Raw genomic sequence first — 16,180 nt, forward strand, 5'->3', positions numbered from 1 at the left:
CCAAATAAAACCTAGATTAAACGTAAAATTGCATGGGAATATTATATGCAGTGCATGTGTCTGTGTGTCAGCAAGTCAGCCAGTACACACACACACACACACACACACACACACACACACACAGCAGAGCCAACTACCCTGCTTAACCACAACCCCTTTGGCTGACTTTTTGGTTTTTCCACTTTCCATTCTTTCCACTCTTTTGAAATATCAAAATGATACAGAGTGGTGTATCTCTAGGAAATTGTCTTTGGCCAAGCGTGCAGACATTGCCTTTCAGAGCACATTTACCAGACTGCTGCAATGAGTTTCACTTTGTGGTTTGGCTAGCTCATGGAATTAACTACATTAATTAGCTACAGCTGATATTGCAGACAGTTGTCATTTCAGACGGGGTATCCAATGGTTGCCAGCTAAAAATGAGAAGCCTGCAGTCACTGAAAGTAGATAAAAAATTGATAATATCATAGTCATTAAATACATGTGAAGTGTGCTAACTGTAATGTGGATTTCTGCCATGTGGCTCCAAATAAGAACAATCAGTAATTTGTGCATATCAACAATATCAACAAAGAATGAGTGCAAATATCAGCCCAATTTTCAAATAGTAAACTCCCTGTCCCTTCCCCTCACACCCCTCTAAGGTGTCCCGCCTTTTCAACTCATAAATATGGAAGGCGAGGAATGATGAGATTCATGGACAAGAAAGGAATCAAAATCTATTGTTGCGTGTCCTTTTCCCCGTGTAAAGTTTGGATTAAATGTCACACATTAGCATGTGAACTTTTAAATGAGCTTGTTTGCTCTCTGTGGTGTGGGGCATGTAAATACCCATCTTGAGTATGGAATGGGGATTGCTTAGTTGGGGGTGGGGTGGGGTGGGGTTCACAAGAATTGGGAAGTGTAGGACATATTTGAGTGTTGCACCGGCAATTAGGTCGCAGCAAGGGACTGGAGTACCGAACAGCTCTATTGACTGGTTGCGTCTGGCTGGTGTTCCACATCTGAAGTGGCAGATAGTGGCAGATGGAAAAACTCCCTGATGGCTATGGCTTCTGGTGATTTGAGGGAAGGAGATGACTGACAGGCACTCCCAAAATGAGATGACTGACATGCACTGTCAGAATGAATCTACTCATGGGCAAATGCAGGTGTGGAAAGAAATGTGTGTGCACAAATACTCAGGGATATGGGTAAACACCGTAACCTTGGTGAGGTGTAGCTGCTGAGATATTGACCAGCAAAGATTTCACATACTGTACTTCAACTGTTGTAATATTTTATATACTTAACATAAAGAGATTCATTTGTAAAAACACAAACATAAAGCAATTATAATATTCAGATAGAATTATATTGATAAATCAGGTTGTTGAATAAGAAGCCAAGCAGAACCTACAGGTCTGTTTATTAACTCATGTAAAACAAAAAAAAAAAAAGTGTGCATGTGTGTGCATGCATGGCTTGTGTAAGATATTTGATGGTAACCAAACCCTATTGTATATTTGCACGTTTTTTTCATTGACTATGATTCTCTTTGTTTTAAAATGTGAGGCTGCTTATTTATTGACATAATTTCCTCTCAGTGAAGGGCTTGTGTCTGTAAAACACATTAAAATCATAATGCAATCTTTGCTAACCCAGGAGCAACGTTATTGTTCTATTATACTCACCGAACAACAGCATCTCAGCCTGTTTATCAATCCAATATCTCATAATGTGTTCTCTGCCTGGTCATTTTGAATATAAAAAGATCTCACACTGTTATTGTACCATATTTTCTATATTTAGTATTAATCTCTTGTTCTGACATGAATCTGACACATCCAATATGATATTTGATTAGTTGTTGTTTTTTTTTTGTTTGTTTTTTTTTTTCCATAGTCTCCAGGTGATATTGGATACATGTGCAGAGCTTGTATTATGTTGGCTGTTTCATCTGGGTATAAAAATGATTTAGTGTGTGCTCAGCACGCAGTGTCATTGACTAGCTTTAATTTCACTGCAAGGGTGGGCTTTATTACTCTGCTACTCTCCGAGTGTGTGTGTGTGTGTGTGTGTGTGTGAGTGTGTGTGTATGAGAGAGAGGGAAAGAGAGGGAGAGAGAGAATTAATGTTTCTCTGCATATACAGTATATTTGTGGGTTTTCATGCTCAGTGCTGTAGCAGCATGCCTCACCTGTGCACCCACACGCACTTGCGCATATCTCTGTATATCTTTCCATGCCTGCTGTATATCCAGCCTCCTCAGCATGTAATTACCATTCAATGGAAGAATCAACTAAACCAACACGTTGAACACCTCACATCACACTCAGGCCAAACTGGTGGTCCCAGTGCAAGAAACAGAGGGGCTCCACTTTGCCGTGACAAACCTTACTTCTGATCAAATGCTACAGAACCATAATCATGTTTGTGCCACTGAATTCTTTAACCTTTCCATGACCCCGGTGAATGCCAGCGGCCCAATCACGGAACCTAATTGAATCTGCTCGGCGGCGCCCCCCCGACTGATGAAAAAATAAAATTGGAGGTGAAAAATGAATACAGCAGCAGAGAGAGAGAGAGAGAGAGAGAGAGAGAAGGAGGGAGGTAATGTTGGTGGGAGGGGTGGGGGTCGCACCGCAGTTTTATAAATACACAGATGTGCGCACAAACACACACCCAGACACATACACATAGTCACACCTTTTTCAATCCTGCAGGAGAACGGGGAGTGGGAAATGACAGAGAGGGAGCGAGAAATGGGGGGGCGGGGGGCAGAGAGAGAGGTTGGGCCCAGGTTTCTCATTACCCCCTCTGCCCTATTCAGAGGATATTCCTATAAGATAATCTGATTTATTTGCAATTTTCCTTTAAGCGGCTTAGTGTTTACCTCCAAGATTAATATTTTTCTCTGTTATTAATATCAGACTGTAATTAGGAGTGATGTGTCTCGCTTGGCACTGTTCCGTGGCCGCTAGGCAGCTAGCTGGATGAAACTGTTGTTGCGACTTTGTGATCCCGTTCCACAAGACAAAAAAAAAAAAGAGAGAAAAGAGAAGGAAGTTTTAAAAGGAGGAAAGAGGCTGCAGGGTAGGGATGTAGAATTACAATTGCACGATACCTGCCTCTGTGTCTAAGGGTGTGTGTATGCGGGTGTGGGCGCAGGACCGTACAAATATGTGTGTGTGTATTTCTTAAGATTATGTGCGCGTGCGTGTGACAGTGTGATGGTCCCTTCTGATTGATAGGGTGTCTGTGCCGGCTGCAGATTGCTCTTGCTGATTGCTTCTGAGAGCTCCAGCTGATTTATAATCAGAGCAGGATGAAGGATTGAGCTGTGGATTGCTTATCTGTTTATCTGTTTAGCCCCCTCACAACATAAACTGACAAATTATCATGTTGAACACACACACACGCACACACACACACACACACACAAGCACATGTGAACAAAAAAAAAAGTAATAACGTGGACGTTCTTATTAAATACACACAGACACACCGTCATATAAATGTAATTTTGCCGACACACACCAGCCACACAGAACATAAAGAGCTTTACTCATCAGCATAGTCACATTTTCATGATTGCCCAGAAGAGCGCAATCAGTCTCATTTGTTTACATGTGAAAAAGTCAGCATCAGATATAAGTCAAGATAAGTCGCAATTAACTTGTTTTAAGAGTTTTGATTTGCTCAATTTTGAATTATTCAAAAGTTTATGTACAAGTGATCAGGGATGTGGATGTTGTTTCTTTTTTGAGGGTTTTGTGGACACACATCCATTTGCTCTTTACTGAACGTAGTATTTAACTGCTGCTCTGTACACATAATCCCATCCATAATATCTGCAGCATTGGAAGAAAGATTCAGACAAAATAACAAATGCATGGACTTCAATTGTAGCAGATGAAGAGATTCTGATATGTATTGTGATTGAAAATATTACATTTATACAGTAAAGTAGGTGTTTGTTGTTTTCAATAAAGAGGCTGGCATATTATGTGAGACTAATTCCACTTGGCAAGCCAGAGTACAAGCCAGCAGGTTTAAATGCTGACAGGTTTAGTATGCCCTATGGCACTGTGACAGCTCTGTGAGTGAGTGTATGTGTGTGTGTGTTTGCGTGTGTGTGTGTGTGTGTGTCTGTATGTCTCTGCATCTTTCTGTCTTTCTGTCTCATACTCTTCCCATTCTTACCTGTCTGTCTGATTATTTGTTACTTTCTCTCTTCTCTCCACAGTTGTTTGTAAATGCACAGTGACAGAATCACGAAAGCAGCACAAAAACACAAAGTACAGGAGTGCTTGGCATACAGACACACACACACACACCACCACAGACACACACGCACACTGACGAATGGCAGCAATTAGATGGGGAAACCAAGCATGTGAGGACAGAGGAGCGCTGAGGGGCTGCAACCGCTGTATGGAACGTGTGTGTGCGCGTGTGTTGTTCGTGTGTGTGTATTTGGAAGGCTTTTGTCCTTCCTAATGCACCATCCATCTGTCTAAATATCAACACTGTTTCATATGTCACTGGACAGTGGCTATGATGGGGTGCAGTTGGTTGTGGGGCGGTAACATTTACAATCAAGGACCAAATAAGGAAGGGACAGGATTACAACATTATCACTTCACAAAACTAATTGCTCATGGAGCCAAAGCTGGAACACAAAATACTTGTGTGTTTGGCAGCAGCCACACTTTTGTGCAAAAACATTAGTAAACAGAACAGATCAGAAAAAGAACAGAAATGCTCATGATTTCTGTTTTCTCCTGCTCTGGTTTCAGTTTAGCCTACTGAGTTATTTAACCCATTGACACTGAGACCTTGAGCTTTTTCAGCCTTTCTCCTCGCCTCCCATTGGATGAATAACTTTATCACTCTAGTCAGAGCAGCAGTCACTTCTGATCACAATTTTTAATGCGAAAATTAATCTTTTCAAGAAATTCCTTTCAGCAGCTTCTCCTCTCCAAATCAATCACAACTTAATTTACTCCAATTGCTATCTATTGAACAAATTTCTCTCCTTACCTGGTTCTGTAATTTTTCTGGGATATCCCCGCTTTTGTTGAACATTTTACTAGCTTTACTTGTGTGCACAGACATAATGTCCAGGTAATATAATCTTGTCTCTTAATCATTTTTTGGCCATGTGTAATGTCTTTCCTTATCTATTTCATATTTTTTCCAACCCTACTTTAGTACTAGATGCTGAATTCTGTATTTGAAGGTCACTAGTCATAATATACAGTAGTCAAATAATAAAACATAGTCAAGTTTATTTATATAAAGATTTAAGGCACATTTTAAAAATGCTAGAAGTTAATCACAGTACACCAGCAGTTGTGTGACAACATTTTAAAACAAATTCATATTGGCAACGCCATGACTCCTAACCCTCCCAGACAGATTTGAAGCGGGCTACATAGACTCCAACTTTCCCAAAACATATCATATGTCTGTCAGGTTTTTTTTATTCAGAGTATTTTTGTAGGGTGTGATGTGTGTGAGAGCACATTTGTGAGTGTTTGTGTTATTAGCGGTTTTGCCTTCATGCCAACTTTTTGTGCTTCTGATTTATTCTCTCCTCCGTGGGATTGCGCAGATTGTACAAGCAGGTGTATGTGTGCGTGTGTGTAGATTTGTATTTATGACCAGTGGAGATGTGTACTAGTCACAGCTACTGATGAATTACTTCACTTCTGATTGCTTACATCACAAATCATCCCCATATTATAACCCTTCTCATGCAAATAAGTGGCACTGTGTGTGTGTGTGTGTGTGTATGTGTATGAGAATAAGAGAGAGAGGAGAGAGAGAGAGGGCATGAATACATGTGTCTACACAATAATGCAAGCTGTTATTTACATATAAACTACTAAATGTACACTTTGAGTTCATATATGTATAGTACCTATGTGTATTATGAATGAGTCAGTAAGTATGTATGTGTATGTGTGTGTGGTAACCCTGTATCAGTGGCGAGCTCATTTCTCTCAGAAATCAAAGTTAAATGGGTCATCTATCATGAGAATATGTGACTGGGACACTTGTCTCTGCCTTGCTCAGTGTGTCCGTGTGCACGTGTGTGTGTGTGTGTGTGTATGTGTGTGTGTGCGTGCGTGCGCAAATATGCACACAAATGCAAGGTGTGTGGTGCAAGGGCAGCATGTGTGTGCTTCTGCAGCTTGTGTGTGCGCATGTGTGTATGTGGCAGCCACTTGTCTTTGCCTGTGCTATGATTAATGGTTTACATTGGGCTGTTCAGCCATGCATGTTTCTTGGTTTATCGTTTTATGCTGTCTCCAATTAAAGCTCCATAACTTGAGTGATGGCTTCACGCCAGTGTCCATCAATAGAGGCCATCAATGGCCTTATGCATTCAGGATATGGAAGCCACACACTAACTAATATCCTCTTGTGTCAGAGCCATTGGGCCATCTCTGTGTGTGAATATGCAGATGTCTGTCTGTGTGTGTGTGCATGCGTGGAAAAGTGAAAAATATTGATTTTAAATGATGTAACCAATAACCCTTTGAAGGAAATCTAGTTTTACTTCTTATCTTAACACAAATGAAATTGTCAGTAGGGTAAAAATAATACTACTTTTTTATCAATCAGTATCATTCATTCAGTAATCAGTCAATTAATCCTCCTCAGCAAGTGAAATCTCCTCATCTTGATTTATTTTTTAAAATTTCTTTCTTACCTAAAACAAAACTGAAAGTCTTTAAGTAGCACTATTTTTTGCAGCGTGTGCATAATTTTGAATCTTTGTGTTGCCTTGTGTGTGAGTGTGTGTGTGTGCATGTCTGTCTGTTCCAGGAAGGTGTTTGGGAATACATACATTTGGATGTGTGAGCTTGCTCATGTGTGCACCACACAGGCATGCACGCGCTGCGCAATATCATTTCACGCAATATTATTTCTCATATAGCAGTAATGACATTAGGCCGATATGTTGATTATACTGTCGGCAAACAGCAGCCTGCTGATTGGGTTAGCATATTACCTTATATCACATTTCTCCATTCATCCCTGCATTTTTTTTTTATTGCCCTCATTTTTCCAAATCACTTCCCACTTCCCCAGTTTCCTGGGCAAGGTTCCAGGCTATGCAAGCAGGTGATGTGGAGTAATATGATGATAGGAAGACACAACAATGCAAGGGAGGAAAAGCGAAAGCCTGAGAGCAGCTTGTTGTTGTTACATGTGCGGATACAGGATAAAGCTCAGTGATAGGATGGCAAAGCGTTAACCTGTGTGCAAATGTGGGGATAAATGAATATTTGATCACACTGACAAAAACACAAATAGGTGCGCACAGATTTTGTATGTGATGGTTTCTGTTCAGCATGTGTTTTCCATAAGTGTATTTCACAGGTGTGCAGTTTGGTAAGGAAAAAATAGGGAGTGATTTAGTGGCGACCAAGAGGAAGGGGGGTAGGGAGGCAGGGGGAGAGAGATATTTCAGAGTGGGCCTCTCAGATTGTTAGAGAGAAAGAGATTTCATTTGCAGCTGGGACATTGAGTGATGACACCCGTGGTGTGTCTGTCTTTGTGTTTGTGTCCACATGTGTGCACTGTGTTAATATATATATGCTTTCCTATATATATAGATATGTATACACAAACTACAGGATTGCTCTTAGGATTGCTGGTGTATTTCCTCTGTTTGTGTCAGTGTCTAAGTGACAAAATCACAAAACAGACAGAAAAGACACTACACTACAGTATACATTCACCTCTCTTCCTCTTTTCCCTGGCCAACATGTACACACAAACATCCACTCAGACACATTCTTCATTATTAACTAGTGGGAAACAAACTACACACAAAACACAACGGTCAATATTTATGTTGGTGAAACAGAGACTTTTGGTGTTGGTCTTGTTTGGCTCTTAAACACAGAAACATGAGCATGTCTAACTGTCAAGATAGGAAATTTCACTGCAAATTACTAATGGTGTTATTGGGTATTTGTACCACATGCAGGTAATGATTTAGCCATGCATAGTGTATAGTAGGACACACAGGCAGTAAATGGAAAAACGATAACAATAACAATAACTCACATCAGGCATCCCTAATATATAGGCTGCTACACCATGTCATGGCTATATGACACTCGGAGAAAAATGAACTGTGGTTATCTGGAAATTAAAAAACGGGAACTGATTTAATATTCAGCAGTAGTTGAATGGGCTGGGGGAAGGGAAAGAAGGCGGACCTCTGGATGGGGAAGGGGTGGGGGCGAAGAAGATGGAGGAAATTAATCAGTGGTATCAGCTCCATGGGAGTTTAGCTAACCACCGACCTCAGCGCTTTAGTCAGCCTATGAGGGAGCTGCTACTGTAGCAGCTGCCATAACAAACCAAACCCACCACATCACCACGCACATACACTTCCATGCAAAGACACTCACACTGATATAACCCATAAGACACACAAGCTCATCACCTTCAGACAAGCCCTGTGTCATCAGAAGTCCCACTCTGCTATGTTTGTGTATTAGTGTGCATGTGAGGCATAATTTATGCTTGTCTCCATGGCAGGTATAATCTCAGTGCCCGCTGTCCTTCCCCTGTGTGTCTGGACAGTATCTGTATTATCTATTATGTGTGTGCATAGTGAGAAAATCAAATCCTGGTGACAATCTCAGTGTGATGTGTTTGTAATTTCTTGCCATTTTATTGATATTTTGTCATCTCATGAGGGTAATTCCACATAATATTGCTTATAACTGATTCTTTGTCAGTTTTCACAATAGAGATTCTTTGAGTGAGAACGAAACATAAGCCAAGAAGTGAGCTGCCTAAAAATGCCACTGCTTTACCTACATTTTCTAACAGTGAATAAATATAAACTGCTGACTGTGTTCCAGGCTGAGGCCAAAATGGTGCCTTTGAGGAGCGAGCTCAACGCCTTATTCGAGAAAAGGATGGAAGAGAAAGAGGCGAGGATTAACCAACTAACTGAGGAGCTGAATGCTGTGAAACAGAAGGTGAGATAGCGAGTGTGCGCAAGCACATGATTGAAATGCTTTTGTTGTTTGTATATAATTTAAAGACACAGAGGTTATGCTAAATGTTACAAAGTCTAAAATGAATGTGCCCTGTTGTTAGAACAAGCAAATTATTATTGCTGCATTTCCAGTGATTTGGTGAGTTTGTAAATGTAGGCTGCAAAGTATTAGGATCAGTAGCTTCAAGACATACTCAAATTGTTCACTCGCAGCTCACAAAGTATTTTGCTGTCAAACACTCAAGTACATGAAAATATAATATTGAAAAGCTTTGGAGCAAATTGAAAATTGTATTGTATTTGCAAAGCTTTGGCTAACATTATTGGTTGACCCCTGGGATTCTGTTAGTTAATTTAACTATGCTATCATAGGGTTTCAATCAGTTTTCCACCCACTTATTTTATACCCTTTCAATTATACAGATTACCAATGCTGTTAGAGCTTATTGAGCTGTACTTTTGATTCAAAGGCACACCGGCCCATTGAGGCACAAGCACTGGCAGAAATACACACACAAGTACACACCACTTGATCTGCATATCATTATGCTTTTGATCAAATGCCAAGGTTTCGCTGAGAAAGACATCAGAGTCAAATGGAGCGAACATGTACACAACACCTGTAGGATTTGTGTGTGTGTGTGTGTGTGTGTGTGTGTGTGTGTGTGTGTGTGTGTGTGTGCACCCGTGAGAGAGGCTGCTGTGAAATCTGCACCTGTTTAATTGAATTAGCCTTGTTAATGTATTCACACTGGCTGCCAAAAAAGCGTGGCATTAACGAGCTCGTTAGACCAATTAGTTAATTAATTGTCTGTATAGCAGCAGCTTCCCAAAGAGCTGCGTCTTCATTATCTGATGGCTGCCGCCTGTTGGATCATTGAATGAGAGCTGATAATGCATTGCCATCACACTGCTTTTATGAGTGTGTGTGCTTGTGTGTCTCCTCAAATGTCACATATTTCTGCATATATGTGCGTATATATGCTATTTTTATAATATTTTTTTTTCTTTTGGGAGGGAGTTGCAAACCTGCAGAGACACAGGTACATGTATGAATGCTTGTGTATATGTATTTGTCTGTCTATGTGGGGCACACAGAATATGGTGGCCAATATCAGTGTGCATATTGCAGTGAAAGGTTATGTGGGGGCTGTCACTCCCACAGGTAAAGACAGAGCAGTCCTCCTAGCCACTTTCTAATCTCTCTTTTATTAGAAGTTAATATCTCGCCTGCTCTTTCTCACTCCACACTCCCACCTGCGTAGAAATGGCCCCGCTCCATCTTTTTAATTCAATTATATTAGCCACCCTCTCTCTCTCTGTGCCCATAACTCTGCAACTCACATCTCTCTCTCACACTCTGTCTCTCTCTCTCTCTCTTTTTTTTCCCTCTCTGTCTCTTCCCCTCCTCACCCCTCCTTCCTTTGTCCTCAAATGTTCCACTTCTATTCGTAATCCTAGATGGAGGATAGACTTTGGCCAATCAAGGATTTGTGCAAGCCGCTCTCCCTTTCTCCTCTCCTCTGCCTTGGTGGCAAAAACATATGATGGCTAGGAGAGGAGAGGAGGAAAGATGAGGGAAGGAGGAGAAGAAGGAGGAGGCAGAGGGCAGGAGTTGAGAGGAGGACCCCAGGGGCAAAACTTTGATTGCTAAAGTAATGAGACTTGATCAGATTGAGGTTTCTCTCTCAATAGGGGCTTTACTAATATGAAAGTCCAAGGCTTAAGCACTCATTTGAAATAAAATCACAAATCTGATATTCTTTCTTCCGGACTTCCAGCTAAGGTCCCATACTCCCCCACTGGAGAATTAAGACTTCACACAGACCACATGGGAACTTTTAATCATCTCTGATGGTGGCAGATTTGGAGATGAGAAAAATCACCGTAATGTATTAATTATGTAACAATATTATGGAGTTCTGAAAGTCAGTGCCATAAAGACCTCGGGCTATAGGAGAGATTTTGACAGACATTGTGATCTTTAACTAGCTGCCTGGTGGATAGACTGGACTGACCTGCAGTGGGTGGGATCATAAAAGTGTCAATATACTGTTGAACAGATTATTTGAGTGTACTATATTTAAAAACCATGACAATGACATAAGCAGAAAGAAAAAAAAGACAGCTTTCTGAGAAACCCTGTTTAGGCCAGCAAGTAAAACAACTGCTTATCGTTTTCTAAAATTAATGTGACGTTCATGATCTAATTGTGCTAGATTTCAGTTGCAAAAAATTACAGGTTACAGATTATCACTAGTCCCATCACTTAACATTTTTACATCTTCCTATATATGTGTCCCATGGGTTTCAGTCTTAAACACGTTACACTTTCAGTCTTTACAGAAACGACTTCTATGCAGGTACAGTTGCGGTAGTTCCACGTTGTTACAGAACAAATTGCATCAAAAATGAATGCGATAGTAGATATACATCATTCAAATTAAACATTCAAATTAAATTAAATAAATGTATTGATGGTGGTAATTATGGGAATGTGTTCATGTAATATTTGGATATACTGTTTATAATGTCTGTTGCATACGTCTTTTATCTAATGGCATGAATTGTAGTCATAAATACTGTAAGTCAGTTAACGGTAGCTGGATTTTAGGAGATTTCATTGCTTTAACTTGGTTTAACATTGATGGTAATAATATTTAAAATGCGCAGAAAATGTGCTCTTTTGCTCCATAATCATTTTTCATCTGAAATCCCTCTTGCGCTATAGACGGGTTAACATAAAGAAGATGAACTTTTGCCCACTTACTTAATGTGCTATGCTTTCGCAGTCCACTTGGCTGAAGCACTGAAATTCACACATTATTGTCTCAGTTTTGTAAAACTTATTTTATTTCCCAATAGTCACACTAATATTGGTGGAAAATCCAGATAAAAGAGCAATTTTAATTCAGTGTCGCAATACTGGCTGCCCCATTGCTTATAATTGTTACCATCCATTAACCAGGCTGTAGATGAGTTAACTGCATAAAAGACCACCTTTAGCTTACTGTTACAATACATTGGATGATATATGTACTGTCTGGAGTGCTCTGTGAAGGAGACAGAGGTGGGTTGTGTCCAGAACCACGGTCTGCTGTTAGAAGAGATGATGAGAGACCTTGGGAGAGATCTGTAGTTAGGAAGGATGCTGCTGGAAGGATGTTTGAGTGTATATTGTGGTTATATCAGCATGTGGTCGTTCTGTCTCTCAAATCATCCCATCTGACAACAATGTGTATGGCTGTTTACTTCTGTGTGCATGTGCATACTAAAGTGTGTATGTGTATGTCTATATAAATGTGTTTACAAGTGTGCGTCTGCATGAGCGTTGACTGTCTGCGGAGCCTCCTTACTAATCTAACACAGGGCTAATTTAACACAGTGCTAATGAATAGGGGCTTTGATTTGGCAAGGGGTTCTGAACCACAGACCCACACACACTCATATTCATGCGCGGGGTGAGGAGTTCAACCACTGTCTGCTTCCTTAGAAATAATCAGTCTCGTTCCCCCAATAATTACTAAAGCACTAACTCATGTACAGTAACACAGCAACAGTTATTTTGTTTTAGTTTTGATATACATAGATAATGTTTTGTTGTGTTTTCGCTCAGATGGCGAGTTACATTTTCCATTTTGGAGGTTGATGATAAAAGCATGGGTGTGTCAGTTTTAAACAGATACCACAAGGACTTTTTTAGACAAAATGCCTCAGACTAATACACAGGGTAAAACATGATAGTTTGTGCATGTACTGTACACACAGACTGTTCTCCTGTCCATATATGTGTTAGATGAAGGAGAGAGAGGAGCATGTGAGGCATCTGGACCAGAATGTGGTTGGTTTGCGAGCTACACAAGACTCTCTGAAGAGAACCTTGGCTATGAAGGAGAAACACACACAACAGCTGGTCCAAGACAACGCACAACTCAGAGAAAGCCTGACCTCGCTGCAGAGCAAAGTAGGTAACACACACTCACACACACACACACACACACACACACACACACACACACACACACACACGCAGGAAGGGAGTTCTTCTTAAATAAGGAACAGAATTGGGCAACCTTCTCTAAATCAAATCCAGTCAGGTACATCAGGGAATTCTCCTCACTTTTTACTTCCTTCACAGTTAATCATCCATCCTTCTTCCCCTCCTCCTCCGCCTTCCCTCTCTCGCCCTCTCTCCATATTTAATAACTCATCGCCACCATCTTAGCTCCGCAGAGGGTTGGCTCGTTGTACAATAAAGAACCATGTTCGTATGAATATCACTTAGCCAAGAGAGGGACCAAGAGTAGAGGAGGGTTTAAGTATTACTTTGTTTCTTTCTTTTTTCAATTCATTCTTTTTATTTAGATCATTCTTTTTATGTTTGTTCTTTCTTTCTTTCTTGTCTTTCTTTTTCTCTCTCTCTTGTCCGGTCTCGCCTTCGCCCAGATGAGAACCAATGGTAATGAATGGGAACATTAAAGAGTCATACGCATGATGAATGGAATGGCCTTTAGGTTTCTCTCATTGTCCTTTCTCTCTCTTCCTTAAAATTCCCTCCGTCTCTCTCTCTCTCTCTCTCTCTCTCCTACTGTATTTCTTTTGCTCTCTTTCTTTTCCCCCTGCTTTCACCCCTCTAGGTATATCAGAGTGGTGCGTTGCAGTGATGTGTTTTAGGCTTAAATTAACCCATTTACTGTGTCCTTGACCAGACCAAGTCATTCATCTGCTACTAGTGTTTTAGCAGTACGAGTGCCTGCCAGCCAACTAAATGAGGTACATTCAACATAAAAGACTGTTAGTTACTTGACTTAGGGAATACTTGAAACACCCTTTATGCCCTTAGTTTTCTCTCACTACCTCAATTTCCTTACCTTTCTGACATCATTAGTGTATTTAGGAGACAGCAGCAGTTTAAATGTGATTATTTTAAGATTGTTTTTGCGTTTGCTTATATTACTGATACTTTGGGACTCACTTTCCATACTTGCATTGTCACAAGTTTTGGTAACAGTTTCTGTCAGCCATTCTAGGATTGTGTGTACATGAGCTTGGCAGAATGATCTAGTGTGAGGATTAAAGAAATGTGGTGTTTTACAAGGATTCATGTTAGTAAACACATTTTTTTTCCTATTGTCTGATGGAGAGCAGATAGAAAAGGGGATCACAGCTCCACGTGAGCCCTGCCCCGAAGCCTAAGAAGCAGTAGTCTAAAGTTAGTGTCCTACGATTTTATGATGAGTGGTCAAGCAGTTTTATTGGTCGTGAGTCAAAGCTGTAACTGTAGGGTTCCCCAACCTGGCACAAAGCTTTTATGATGTTCCCTTTCACTGCCATGGAGACAGAGTGAAGGCAAACATCCCTAAATTATACTTTCATCTCCTTCTCCTGCTATAGCCTCATTCTTCTCCTTGTGTTGCTCTCCCCCTCAGCTCTCTCTCAAGCTGTCAGCCCACCAGTCCCTCTCTCAGCCTTTGGAGAGGGTTCATACCAAAGACAACCAGACATACTGTGTTCATTCCTCATTTCTCTCCCCTTCTGTCTATCTCTGCCCACCTCTCAGTTACAAACCAGTGAGTGCATGTTGAGTGACATCACTGAGACCCTGGATCAGACCAAAGGCAGTCTGAACGTAGAGAGACAGCAGAAGCAGCAGATCCAGGACCAGTTGCACCATGGCAACAAAGAGGTAGAGCGTCTTCAGCAGGAACTGAGTCATGTGCATCGCACCACTGAAAAAAAGGTAATTGGTTTCTTCCTCAAGGTCTTCAGTCAAATACTAAATTAAGAAGTCTTGTTCAATCTTGCTTGCCCAATTTTGCCATTTTATTGTAACAGTTAAACTGAAACAAGCACATATGACTTTCCTGTTGTTGGCCATGTACTGTTGACACTGATACATAATCAGCGAGTTCATTTGCTCACAAGGTCAAGACACGTTTTCTACACAAAGTGGACAATGTCAGCTAAAAAATGGTTAAACTGAAAAAACGCAGGTTCTACAGGATGGAGAGGAAATATAATATTCACTTTAATGTAATGCATTGTCTTTTCCCACAATGGAGCTGATAAGAGGGGTCGCACAGGTGAGGGATTCATTTAAATATTCAATTTTCAAATGTAATATTCACTGTGACAGGCATTGTCTATTTCTACAATGGTGCTGATAATAAGGTTTTAGATAATGGGTAATGGGATGTTCTGATATTTAGAGCCTTATTAAAAACACACACTTTTGACAAGGCAGACGACAAAAATTTGGATTATTCTGCTAAAATACAATTTTTCTTCTCTGTTAGGACTACAGTAAAACTCAAAAATCACATTTTCATACACTACATTGCCTTTTAGATGCTCTGCCTTTTTGTGATATACCTAAAGCATATGTTAATACTTACTGGTTTATGTTTAACTTTCAATTAACCAGGTTGGAAAGATACTTTTCACTGAGCCATCGGTGAATTTCAAGGGCTTGGATTTGTAAAAAAGGGAAGCAGCACACAAGGTTAAGTCCTTTTCACTGGCAAGCCTCTTCACTCACAATACTCATGTTCAGAATATTTTTAGGGTTACGGTTAAGGTCAGGATTTTGTTGGCTATCACCGAGGCTATTGTTACATCTGTCACCCATTTTATAGAGTGCACATTTAAAATACTACATATATAACAGCAAATGTGCTTTGGTAAAATAACATCTTTTAATGAAAAATTTAAGAGCATATTTTTGACCTCTTGTAAGTAGGAGTGAACATAAAATTAATTCTCATCCTGCAGGTTGGACATCAACTGTAGCACTGAGATTTCTCTCCTTCAATACAGATATTGTTGGATAAGCCATTTTCAAGTACTCAAGAACAGTGTAAGGCGTGTGTGAGTTTTGTTGTGCATGAGCAATGTATGCAGTAAGCTCTACTGTATGTCAGCATGCATGTGTGGGTGTGTGTGAGGTTGTGTCTTTCATGTTTAGATTGGTTGAGTCAACTGATGGACCATTACACTCTGTCCAGGGATCTGGTTTCTGGTTCACATCTGGCCCTGCTTTGTGCACCAAAACTGCTTTTTTCTCTGATCTATTACGAGCTCTCTCTCTCTCACACATACCCACACATGGACAGACACACACACACACACACACACTTCATGCATTCACTCATCTACACTTCA

At 40.5% G+C, this 16,180-nt stretch overlaps 1 protein-coding gene across 1 annotated transcript; it reads left to right on the forward strand.

The window, feature by feature from the left end:
• The first annotated feature begins 8,885 nt into the window (after nucleotides 1-8,885).
• LOC127139260 (probable DNA double-strand break repair Rad50 ATPase) lies at nucleotides 8,886-15,808 on the forward strand. The gene is made up of 4 exons (XM_051066930.1): nucleotides 8,886-8,999; nucleotides 12,816-12,983; nucleotides 14,580-14,759; nucleotides 15,791-15,808. The coding sequence occupies exons 1-4, from the start codon at nucleotides 8,892-8,894 to the stop codon at nucleotides 15,806-15,808; spliced, it is 474 nt and encodes a 157-aa protein (XP_050922887.1). The 5' UTR covers nucleotides 8,886-8,891.
• The last annotated feature ends 372 nt before the right edge of the window (nucleotides 15,809-16,180 follow it).

The sequence above is a fragment of the Lates calcarifer genome, linkage group LG24, assembly GCF_001640805.2.
Source record: "Lates calcarifer isolate ASB-BC8 linkage group LG24, TLL_Latcal_v3, whole genome shotgun sequence".
In the NCBI taxonomy this organism is placed as follows: Eukaryota; Metazoa; Chordata; class Actinopteri; family Centropomidae; genus Lates; species Lates calcarifer.